The sequence below is a fragment of the Lactuca virosa genome, chromosome 8 (assembly GCF_052849685.1).
Source record: "Lactuca virosa cultivar CGN04683 chromosome 8, Lactuca_virosa_CGN04683_v6, whole genome shotgun sequence".
Classification (NCBI taxonomy): domain Eukaryota; kingdom Viridiplantae; phylum Streptophyta; class Magnoliopsida; order Asterales; family Asteraceae; genus Lactuca; species Lactuca virosa.
Window position 1 is genome coordinate 258,789,157 of NC_136433.1, and position 10,802 is coordinate 258,799,958.

At 36.5% G+C, this 10,802-nt stretch overlaps 1 protein-coding gene across 1 annotated transcript; it reads right to left on the bottom strand.

The window, feature by feature from the left end:
* Nucleotides 1–293: 293 nt before the first annotated feature.
* LOC145128922 (Basic-leucine zipper (bZIP) transcription factor family protein) lies at nucleotides 294–3,662 on the bottom strand. The gene is made up of 5 exons (XM_079063699.1): nucleotides 3,483–3,662; nucleotides 1,955–3,363; nucleotides 1,542–1,674; nucleotides 1,222–1,306; nucleotides 294–781 (listed from the first exon to the last, which is right to left on the bottom strand). Exons 2-5 carry the CDS (start codon nucleotides 3,232–3,234, stop codon nucleotides 576–578), a joined length of 1,704 nt encoding a protein of 567 aa, XP_078919825.1. The 5' UTR covers nucleotides 3,235–3,363; nucleotides 3,483–3,662; the 3' UTR covers nucleotides 294–575.
* Nucleotides 3,663–10,802: the final 7,140 nt, after the last annotated feature.

The following is a 10,802-nucleotide window of genomic DNA, read 5'->3' on the forward strand; positions in this document are numbered from 1 at the left end:
ACAAAACAATTTCTTTGTGTTAAAGTCTTCGAGTATGGTCTTCTGTTAAAAATTTTAAACTTTCGATAGTCTATCAAATGTTTAATCATAACGAACTAGTTGGTATAGTCCTATATTTTCATTGAACATTGGTAGAAATCTCACATAGTAAAAGTAGAATGCTTTTGAAAAGTTGGGTTACATTTTATTCTTATAAATAAGTTTCTATCAGTTAAAACTTATCTAGATCTAAAGTAGCAAAAATAATACTCATCAATTGATTTAGCAAAACTGGAACATCTAGAAACGAAAGCTTAAAAACTTCAACTCCTCATCATCATAAACAAGAAAATAAAGAACAAATTCAAATCTCATACATTTTTTTCAAGATCATGAACAAATAAAAAACTTCAAAACACCAACGACTGTGTATATAATATATATGATATATATAAATATAAATAACGAATGGCTAGAAAAGCTCGATCCAAGATCAAACCCGCTAAGTCTTGTATTATATAATAACTTACTAAAAGAACCCGCAGTCTGTACTCCCGAAAAGACACAAAAACCATCACCCCTTCACCGGGTGGGTCCTATTGGTTTGACTCGTGCTTAGCGGCTGCTCCACCATTTTGCTGTTCTGTCTGTTGCTGTTGTTGTTGCTGCTGTTGTTGCTGCATGTGTAACCGGAACATTTGTGAGCTGATTGAAAGTTGAGAAAACTTTGCAGTGTCTCCGTTTAATTCCGCGGTTGTGATTTTTAAACGTTGGACTTCCGCCGTCAAAGCCTCGTTTAATGCTGACATCATCACAAAATTTAAAACCATAAGGGCAAAATTGTAAAAAAGTTAGCGCTAGACCAGACTGACATCAATAGGACAAAAGTTGCAACTTTTTTCCCAACCAAAAAAGTGGGACTGGGAGTCGCTTTCGATCTCTCGTTTGTGCAAAAGACATAAATGCCCTTTTCATCTTCATCATTAAAATATAACCACAGAAAAACCTATCCAGTCCTGTTCTGTCATGTGTGACGCAACAACCGCAGTGTTGCGGTTGTTGTTACACAGGACAGGACTGGGATAGGCTTTTTTATAGGGTTATTTTTTAACGATGAGAATGAGAAGGGCATTTACGTCTTTTGCACACACGAAAGATCGAAAGCAACTTCCTAGTCCCACCTTTTTATAAATGTATATAAAAAAAGAAAGAAGGCATTTTATATACTAATAATATATATACCATCTCGAAGTTGGGCTTGTTGTTCCATAGCTTGCAGACGAAACTTTAGCTCGTTATTTTGACTTGTAAGTCCTGCTGAATCTCTCTGTATTGCAACAAAATTAATGAATAAAAACGAAAACATAAAAAATAAAAAACTATTTTCAATCATTTTCTTACTTTGAAAAACCTACCCAATTACAGCAATGAAAATTGATTTGTATTTGGATGAAATGCTATGATGTAATAGTAAAAAATGAAAGTAGAATGATACAATAAACAAATCAATGAAAGTACATTGTTGTTGTTTTTTGAATTCAAGAATTTTAAAAAATGCCCACCTGTAATAAGGTAAGCTGTGCAGACAATGTGGTTGCTTCAGTCTGTAAAGTTTGAACCTTGTGCTCCAATTCTGTAATGTAACGCATTTTCCTCTCTTTTGATCTTGCAGCAGATTGTCGATTTGCCAAAATCCTAAAACATGTCACAAAAACATATTTGTTTATTCAAATATCAAAATAAATATTCAGATTTCTCTAATTATAATGTAAATATTAATGGAAAAAAGTATAACAAAACTGTAGTGCGAATAGTCTATAGGGTTAATCCCTTTCAACATTTTTCTCAGTTTATGCAACAATGTTTCATGTCCTTTTACCAATTTATGCAACAAGGTTTCCACTCTTTTTTAGAAATTAACAGAATTTGAAAAAACTATGCAACCACATTGCAGAATTTGAAAAAAGCTACATACCTTTTGGCTCGTTTGGGATCAGATAAAGCAATCTCTGCAAGTTTTTCATTAGCCATGATTTTCTTGAGCTCAGCCCCTGTAAACTCACCATTTCCAAACTCCAAACTAAAAGTATTTGAATTTGAGTCGATTGAATTATTAGGGGATAATTGACCAATATGCCCTCCGGGAGAAGGAGGAAGCTTAGGTGATTCATCAGCAAAGTTCATCCTCCCCATAAAACTATCCATTGACACACTTCTATAATGCCTTGTTGTTGGAGCAATGTCTCCACCTGCACTCCTTTTAATCCCTTTATCATTAACACTACTAGTAGCTTCATTATCACTGCTATCACCTCCATTTGTTTTTGTTCCACTAGCTCGACTATCTAAATCTTCACGATTCTCAGTTCCTTGTTTATCATCAGTTCCCGAAGAGTTTAATGTGTCAAGATTTTCAAGATTCATATAAGCAGAAAACAAATCATCAACAACTTCCCCTTCGGATTTTCTTTCTCCCATTCCTTCTGCATTACCCTCGCCTCCACTTTTTTCCCAACTTGATTCGCGTTTCACTAACTGGATTGGCTTTGACGCTTGATTGTTTGAAGATGTAACCCTGTCTAAAGTGTTGGGAGTTCTTAACGGAACCAATGGTGGCGAGGATTGTAAGATTGTTGAGAATCCAAATGGGATATCACTGTTGGAACGTCTGTGTGCTTTCCGTGGTGGAAGATTCTCTGTTCGAGTAGAATTACCGGAATTGCTCCTTGCGAAAGGTGAAGAAGGAGGTAATAAAGAGTGTGCATTTGCGTCACGATCTTCCATGGAAACATCGGTTATGACCTGATCGGATGAACGTGCTGAAGGGGAATCGCGATATGGGGATGGACTCAGAGGAGGAAGAGAATCGAGGGGGAAGAAAGAAGGTTGTGATAATGATCGTGAATGCGATGGCCCTGGGCTGTGATTGCTATGATTGAAACTCTGTGAACCCCCGATTTTATGAGTATTCCCGGAGCTCTGAGTCACCGGAATCTGTGAGTAAGGTGAGACCGGAGGAAACTGCGGGTGAGACGGCGGGATTCCGACTCTTTTATTGCTGTTATCAAGGTTATAATTTGGGGAAAACTGTCGAGTTTGACCACGAAACTGTGCTGTGTTCAACTGCGGTATATCAAGCTGATTGAAATTGACAGGCTTTTGTGGTTGTTGTTTAGGAACCGATGATGACGAAGTTCCGAAGGAAGATTGTACTCTTTGGATCATATCACTGTTTCCTTCCTCAGTATCCCCCATTTCTTTACAATTTCCCGGATTCTCACCCAAAAACCCCACCACTACTCAATCGATCAGAACAATTTAAAAACCCTAGACACACTTTTCAGCCCAATCCCTCAGAAATGGCGAAACAGTAGAAACAAAAACCTAGTACACACAACAAAAATGAAATGAAGGACCCAATTCGAAACATCACCGACCAAGTTCAAACCCTAATCCAAGAAAACCAAAACCTAACATAATTCAAAAAGAAACAAAGAGTTTACCGACAAATTTCGGTGAGAAGAGGTTGTTGTAATGTCCGGCGAATGGTGACGACGGAGTTGGGGTTTTCTCTCTCTAGAAAGTCCAGAAATTTCTCACACCAAAGTTAATAATTGTTGTATGTTGTATATATCGATGACGATGACTTGTACACGGATTTCATGACTGCTACTACTTGTAGATGGTAGTGATTTACGCGTGAATTTAATAAGGGTTTTTGATAGGGAATTTGAATGTGAATTTGGGGTGAATTTCAATTTCATTCCGACCGATGTTTGACTAGTAGACTAATCCAAACACAATTTCTCCCTCCATCACCGCAGATCATGGAGCAATAAATCTTCTATTACACATCTTTTACTTCTTCCTTTTTTAATTGTTTCCTCTCTAGATATGGTTTAATAATAAGCAACAATATATTTTATTTTAGGTAATATATTTTTTATTTAAAATGAAAACATATTGTAATTCATGTTCATATTAGAACCAAATTCTCATCTACTTTGGGCAAATTATAACGTGTGTGGTAGTTAAAAAAGTGAATGTCAAACTACACTTGTGAATGTCTTCACCAACTAATCGTACATCCAAAAAATCCTACAACAAAGATATATAATAATAAATCAAGTAATCTAACCATATTTTAGTTTATATTTAACAAAAATAACTATCTTTTTTAAATAATATCGTGTATTCCATTGTGTTTGGAATGACCATTTCGGACCATACCAAAACGGACCAAGACTCTATTGTAATCCAACGTTTTATATATATATATATATATATATATATATATATATATATATATATATATATATATATATATATATATAGTAGGTGTGAAACCCGTGTACTATTAAAAAAAATTATATATGAAGATATAAACTTTAAATAATTTTTTAAAAAAAAACATTAAATATCAAAGTGGAAACAATAAGTATTTTTTAAAATAAAATTTTAAAATATATATACAAACAAAATGATGAATAAATAAATAATTCAATTTATATTAATAAAACAAACTACAGAAAAATAATTATATTTTGACCATATAATATTTCTTTTAGTTTGTTAATAAAAAACAACAAAGTTTGATTTTTTTATATAGCCCATTTTGCCTAACAATGACAATGAACTTTAAAAGAAACATGTCAATTTTGAATTATATATATTGAAGGAAACATATTAAAATTTTAAAATATAAGGAAATAAATTAATGACATATTAATTGCTTTCTATAACCTAAAAATTTGATAGTTAAGTAAGAAAATAAAAAATTACCACAAAATGACAAGTGAAAATTAATTTCTAAGAATTAACCACAAAATTACATGTGTCCAAATGCATAAAAAATTGACAAGTGGCAAAAAGTTCTTTATTTATTAGGGAGGATATATATGTTGGATTAGGTGTCTAAGCCCATAACTATAATTGGTATGTACTTGAATTGATAGCAGCACAGTCCTTTTGGGTTGCCCTCAACCTAGCAACTGGACAAGGAAATTATGAAAGGAGAGATATTAATTTATAAGATTAATAAATTAATATATATATATATATATAAATGATTTATTAATATGTTAATGGATTAATATATTAATTAGAAATCATTATGTTTAATTAATTGTTAGCCAGAAATTAATCAGAATTGATTTTGGGGTTAAAAGAATTAATTATAAGGTGCAGGGACTAGTTTGCAATTATCTAATAGTTGAGTGGAAGGCTCTAGAACCCCTTGGAAGAGGGTGGACGAAATCTTTAGGGGAAACCCTAATAATTTCGTCCATAGGGGCTTGGATAAGGCCCTTGGGTTTGCTTAGGCCCTAAGCAAAGGATAACTAGGGTTTCCCTTAAACCCTAGATCCCTCAGCTATATAAGGAGCCTCCTGGTTCATGTTTTTGGTCACTCTTTCTTTTGAAGAAACCCTAAGGCCGAGATTTTGCATACTCCCTCTCCTCTCTCTCTTCTACTTTCCTTCTTGCTAGTCATTGGGTGTGACTCCATTAGAGGCATTACACTTGTGGTGCTAAAGCTTCCAAGAAGATCAAGATCAAGATCAAGGGAATATCAATTGTTTGCTATAACAATTGAAAGGTATGTAAACCCTAAACCCTAGTTTGTTAATTTCGAAATTAGCCTCTCTCCTCTAGGGTTCTAGTTTTGCAATTCAAAGTTGTATGTTCAATAGTTAAAACATAGATCCAAAGTAGGTTGCATGTGAACTTAGGAATTGTTTTCTAGTTTATTTGTTGTACCTAAAACCCATCAGTGGTATCAGAGCCATTGTTGTTTTAAATTGAATTGCTACAATTGTTGAATTGCAAATTAGGGTTTATAGCTATTAAATCCTAAAGGCCAAAATTTTCGATTTCTAGGGTTTTGGATCAAAGGGTTTTTTCGAAAACCCTAGCCTCCAAAGAACCCTAATCGAAATTAGGGTTAGGGTTTTGAAAACCCTAGCCTCCTCCCTTGTAAATTTCGAAATTTGCTTAGAAGTTTTAGGGTTTCTTGTTTTGGATAATTGTTGCTTAATTAGATTAATTGGATAATTATCCTTACCCTATTTTTCGAAATTTAGAGGGATAAGGATTAGGATTAAATTAATGGATTAATTTAATTAGATAATCCTTACAAGATTTAATAATTTGATTAATAGTTAATTAAAAGATAAATATTAAATCTAGTTAATTGGTTTATTTAAATTTAAATTTAATAGCTTAAATTTCGAAATTTATAAACCCTTGAAGTTTTAAAATGTTTTAAAACACACCTTATATATATTATAATTAAAAGTTTAATATTATATATGTATAAGAACATGGTCAGTCAAATCGCTAGTATGCCTCATTCACGAAGCTAATCTATAAGGGGGGTATAAGGAAACTGCCTATAAAATGGTAGTTGAATGGGTGTCCACTCTCACCCACCGCTTCCTTGATTAGTGGAGGGTCGTTAGCAGAACGGATTTGATAGGACAACTACTTCTCATTAAAAGTATAATGATATTAAAGAAAGTACTAGAACATTATTTTCAAAATCCCAACTCTAGTTACTTTAGGAAAAATGTGAAAAGTATGCTAATCCATGAAATTGCACATTATGCTTTATTGGTCGTTAGTGGAGCGTGTGTGGTTAACCAGCACACTAAAAGGCACTAATAAAGAGTAGTGATGGGTATCTCATAATTGTCATTTTGATGGAGCGTGTGTGGTTTACCAGCACATCAATAGTTAATGATAAAGACAATGAGGTTACCAAGCACATTTGCATGGTTATTCACATCTTGTTTGTGATCCTCGGCATCCCAGTCACAAATAGAAGAGCATAATCTGAGATTAAAACATGCCATTGAATAGTTTCAATGTATCTCAAAAGAATTAGGAATTTCACTTCGTTTGTTTCGTCTAATGGTGGAATTGGTGAATCGTCATTCACCTACCTTTATGAAATTTGCACTTGGATCTCGGCATCCCATTTCTAAGTTGTGAATCTTCATAGTTGGATCCTAACCTTGATATTATATCTTTGGGTTATTCTATTAAGGTATCTTGAAATCTAACTAAAACTTTCTTTCTTTTCAGATGTCTACTCCTGGAAACACTTCTACTTCATCCTCCTCCAACCAGAACTTCTCCTTGCTCAATATATGCTCCAAAGTCGTTATGGATGGCTCAAACTATAACGATTGGATGCGCAACATCAAGATGGCTCTTCGTTTCGAGAACAAAGAATATGTTCTTGAAAAGGAGCTCAAAGAGCTTGATGAGAATGAAGCTACTCCTGAAGATCTTGCTGCCTACAAGAAACATTACGATGATGCTACCAAAGTGGCATGCATCATGGTGGCAACTATGTCCCCAGAACTGCAGAGGTACTATGAGGACTACTGGCCTTTCGAGATGAACAAGGACCTTATGGAAAAGTACCATAAGCGAGCTCGTCAAGAAAAGTTCGAAGTAGTCAAGTCACTCATGGCTTGCAAGATGAAGGATGGGGAGTCGGTAGTGTCACATGTGCAAAGAATGCAATGCTACATAGAGCGTTTGTTCAAGCTCAATATTCACTTTGATGAGGAATTGGCCATTGACATGGTCTTGAACTCACTTCCTGAATGTTATGGTCAGTTTATTCTAACTTACCATTTGAACAATACTGAGCAGACCTTGGCCCAATTGCACAACTTGTTGCAGACAGCTGAGGCAGGGATGAAGGGTAAAAGTATACCCTCCACACCTACGAGTGCCCCTGTTTTGGCTATTGGACAGGGAAAGGGGAAAAAGAGGAAAGGTCCTCCCAAGCAAAACTGGAAGAGCAAGGCTCAAGCTGGGTCATCTAGTAATGGCCCAAAGGCTAAGCCCAATGGTTCCACTCCCCATGTTTCTGATCCAAAAGAGGCAGTTTGCTTTTACTGCAACCAAAAGGGGCATTGGAAGAGATCTTGCCCACAATATCTGCAAGATATCAAGGATGGCAAAGTGAAGCCATCTTCGGCAGGTATTTACACTATTTCTGCTAATAACTCATTATCTTCTCGTTCATGGGTCCTTGATACAGGATGTGGTTTTCATATCTGTTCTGATTTGCAGGGTCTAAAGGAAAGTGAGGAGATAGAGCGAGGAAGGATAAACCTGATCATGGGAAACAGAAAGTCTTCACCAGTAACCAAGATCGGAGTTTATCAGCTTCTGCTTAGTAATGATGTTAGATTAGATTTAATAAATTGTTGCTATTCGTCTGAGATGACGAGAAACATTATTTCATTTCATGCATTGTTCAGACAAGGTTTTACATATTCTTTTAATGATTTGAATGGTTCAATTTCTGTTTATAAGAATGGTGTTTTTATGTTTGAAGCTTTGCCTTGTAATGGTGTGTATGAAACAGTGACTTGTGTTGATAGCCTAGGAAATAGTGTACTTAATATTGACTTGTCTAATAGTGTAGACAAGGCATGCTTGTGGCATTGTCGTCTTGGACACATTAACAAGAAACGCATAGCCCAACTCCAAAAGGATGGAGTGTTGGAATCATTTGACCTAAAATCAAATGATATGTGTGAATCTTGTCTTTTGGGAAAGATGACAAAATCACCATTCACAGGGTCTTGTGAAAGAGGTGAAGGTCTGTTGGATCTCATACACACGGATGTGTGTGGGCCCTTCAGATCAACTACAAGAGATGCTAATCGATTCTATGTGACTTTCACTGACGATTATAGCAGATATGGATATATCTACTTGATCAAGCATAAGTCAGAAACTTTTGAAAAGTTCAAAGAGTTTAAGCATGAAGTCGAAAATCAATTGGGCAGAAAGATAAAGATACTTAGATCCGATAGAGGCGGGGAGTATCTTAGTATCGAGTCTAACGACTATCTGAAAGAATGTGGGATAGTCTCACAATTGACTCCTCCTAGGACACCACAGTTAAATGGTGTAGCTGAGAGGCGCAATCGAACCTTGTTAGACATGGTTCGTTCTATGATGAGTCGGGCTTCGCTTCCTATTCACTTCTGGGGGTATGCCTTAGAGACAGCCGCCCACATCCTCAATCTTGTCCCTACAAAGAAGGTTGCCAAAACACCTCACGAAATGTGGACATGGAAAGTTCCCTCGTTAGCACATATTAAAGTCTGGGGTTGTGAAGCTTTCGTAAGACGAGAGACTCACGACAAGCTAGCAGCTAGAAGTGAGAAATGTGTTTTCATTGGTTACCCAAAGCAGTCTTTTGGATATTTGTTCTACAGGCCTAGTGAGAACGTGGTCTTTGTAGCACGAAGAGGAGTCTTTCTTGAAAGAGAGCTCATATTCAAAGAGGACAGTGGGAGCACTATTGACCTTGAAGAAATTCAAGAGTCAGCCAATGAGGGAACCTTAGATAACACTAGCACTCAACCAGAGGAAACAGTTCCTGTTGAACCAATTGATAACTCATTACCTCTTAGAAGATCCACTAGGGTGAGTGTGCCACCTGAGTTGTATGGTTTTCATATTACTTCAGATGGTGACACATTCATAAGTGACAGAACACTGGTAAACTTAGATGAACCAGTCACTTATAAGGAAGCAATGGCAGGCCCAGAGGCTTCCAAGTGGAAAGAGGCAATGGACAGCGAGATTAAGTCCATGTATGACAACCAAGTTTGGAATTTGGTTGATAGTGCACCAGGTCGCAAGACAGTTGGGTGCAAATGGATCTTCAAGAAGAAGACAGACATGGATGGGAATGTGCATACATTCAAGGCTCGACTGGTTGCAAAAGGTTTCACTCAAACCCCAGGGGTTGACTATGATGAGACCTTCTCACCAGTAGCTAAGATTAAATCTATTAGGATATTGCTCGCCATAGCTGCCTTTCATGATTATGAAATCTGGCAAATGGATGTCAAAACTGCTTTCCTTAATGGGAAGTTGGCTGAAGATGTTTACATGAGTCAGCCAGAGGGTTTTGTTGATGCAAAGTTCCCCAATAGAGTGTGCAAGCTTGAGAAATCCATTTATGGATTGAAACAAGCATCTCGCAGTTGGAATCTTTGCTTCCATGAGAAAGTCAAAGAGTTTGGTTTCTCTAGAAGTGAAGATGAGTTTTGTGTGTATATCAAGGCTAGTGGGAGTATAGTAACTTTTCTGGTGTTATATGTCGATGACATATTACTCATTGGTAACGATGTTCCAACCTTGAAAGAAGTTAAGTCTTGGCTTGGAAAGTGTTTTGCCATGAAAGACCTTGGAGAAGCTGCCTATATTCTTGGGATTAGAATATTGAGAGATAGAAAGAAGAGACTAATTGGACTTAGTCAGAGCACATACTTGGATAAGGTACTAAAGAGGTTTAGTATGGAAAACTCCAAGAAGGGAGAGCTACCTATCCAGAGCAATACCAAATTGAGTAAGACTCAATGCCCGAGTACAGATGTTGAAATAGATGACATGAGTCGTGTACCTTATGCTTCCGCTGTCGGATCGATCATGTACGCTATGACATGTACTCGCCCTGATGTGACATTTGCTTTGAGCATGGTCAGTCGCTATCAGGGAAACCCAGGTAGAGCTCATTGGGTAGCAGTTAAGAATATACTCAAGTATTTGCGAAGGACAAAGGACTGGGTCCTTGTGCTTGGTGGCAGTGATACTTTGAGAGTAGATGGTTACAGTGATGCCAGCTTTCAGACGGATAGAGATAACTTCCGTTCTCAGTCAGGCTGGGTGTTTTTACTGAATGGAGGAGCAGTTACTTGGAAGAGTTCCAAGCAAAATACGGTGGCTGATTCTACTTGTGAATCAGAGTACATAGCAGCAAGTGAAGCGTCGAAAGAAGCAGC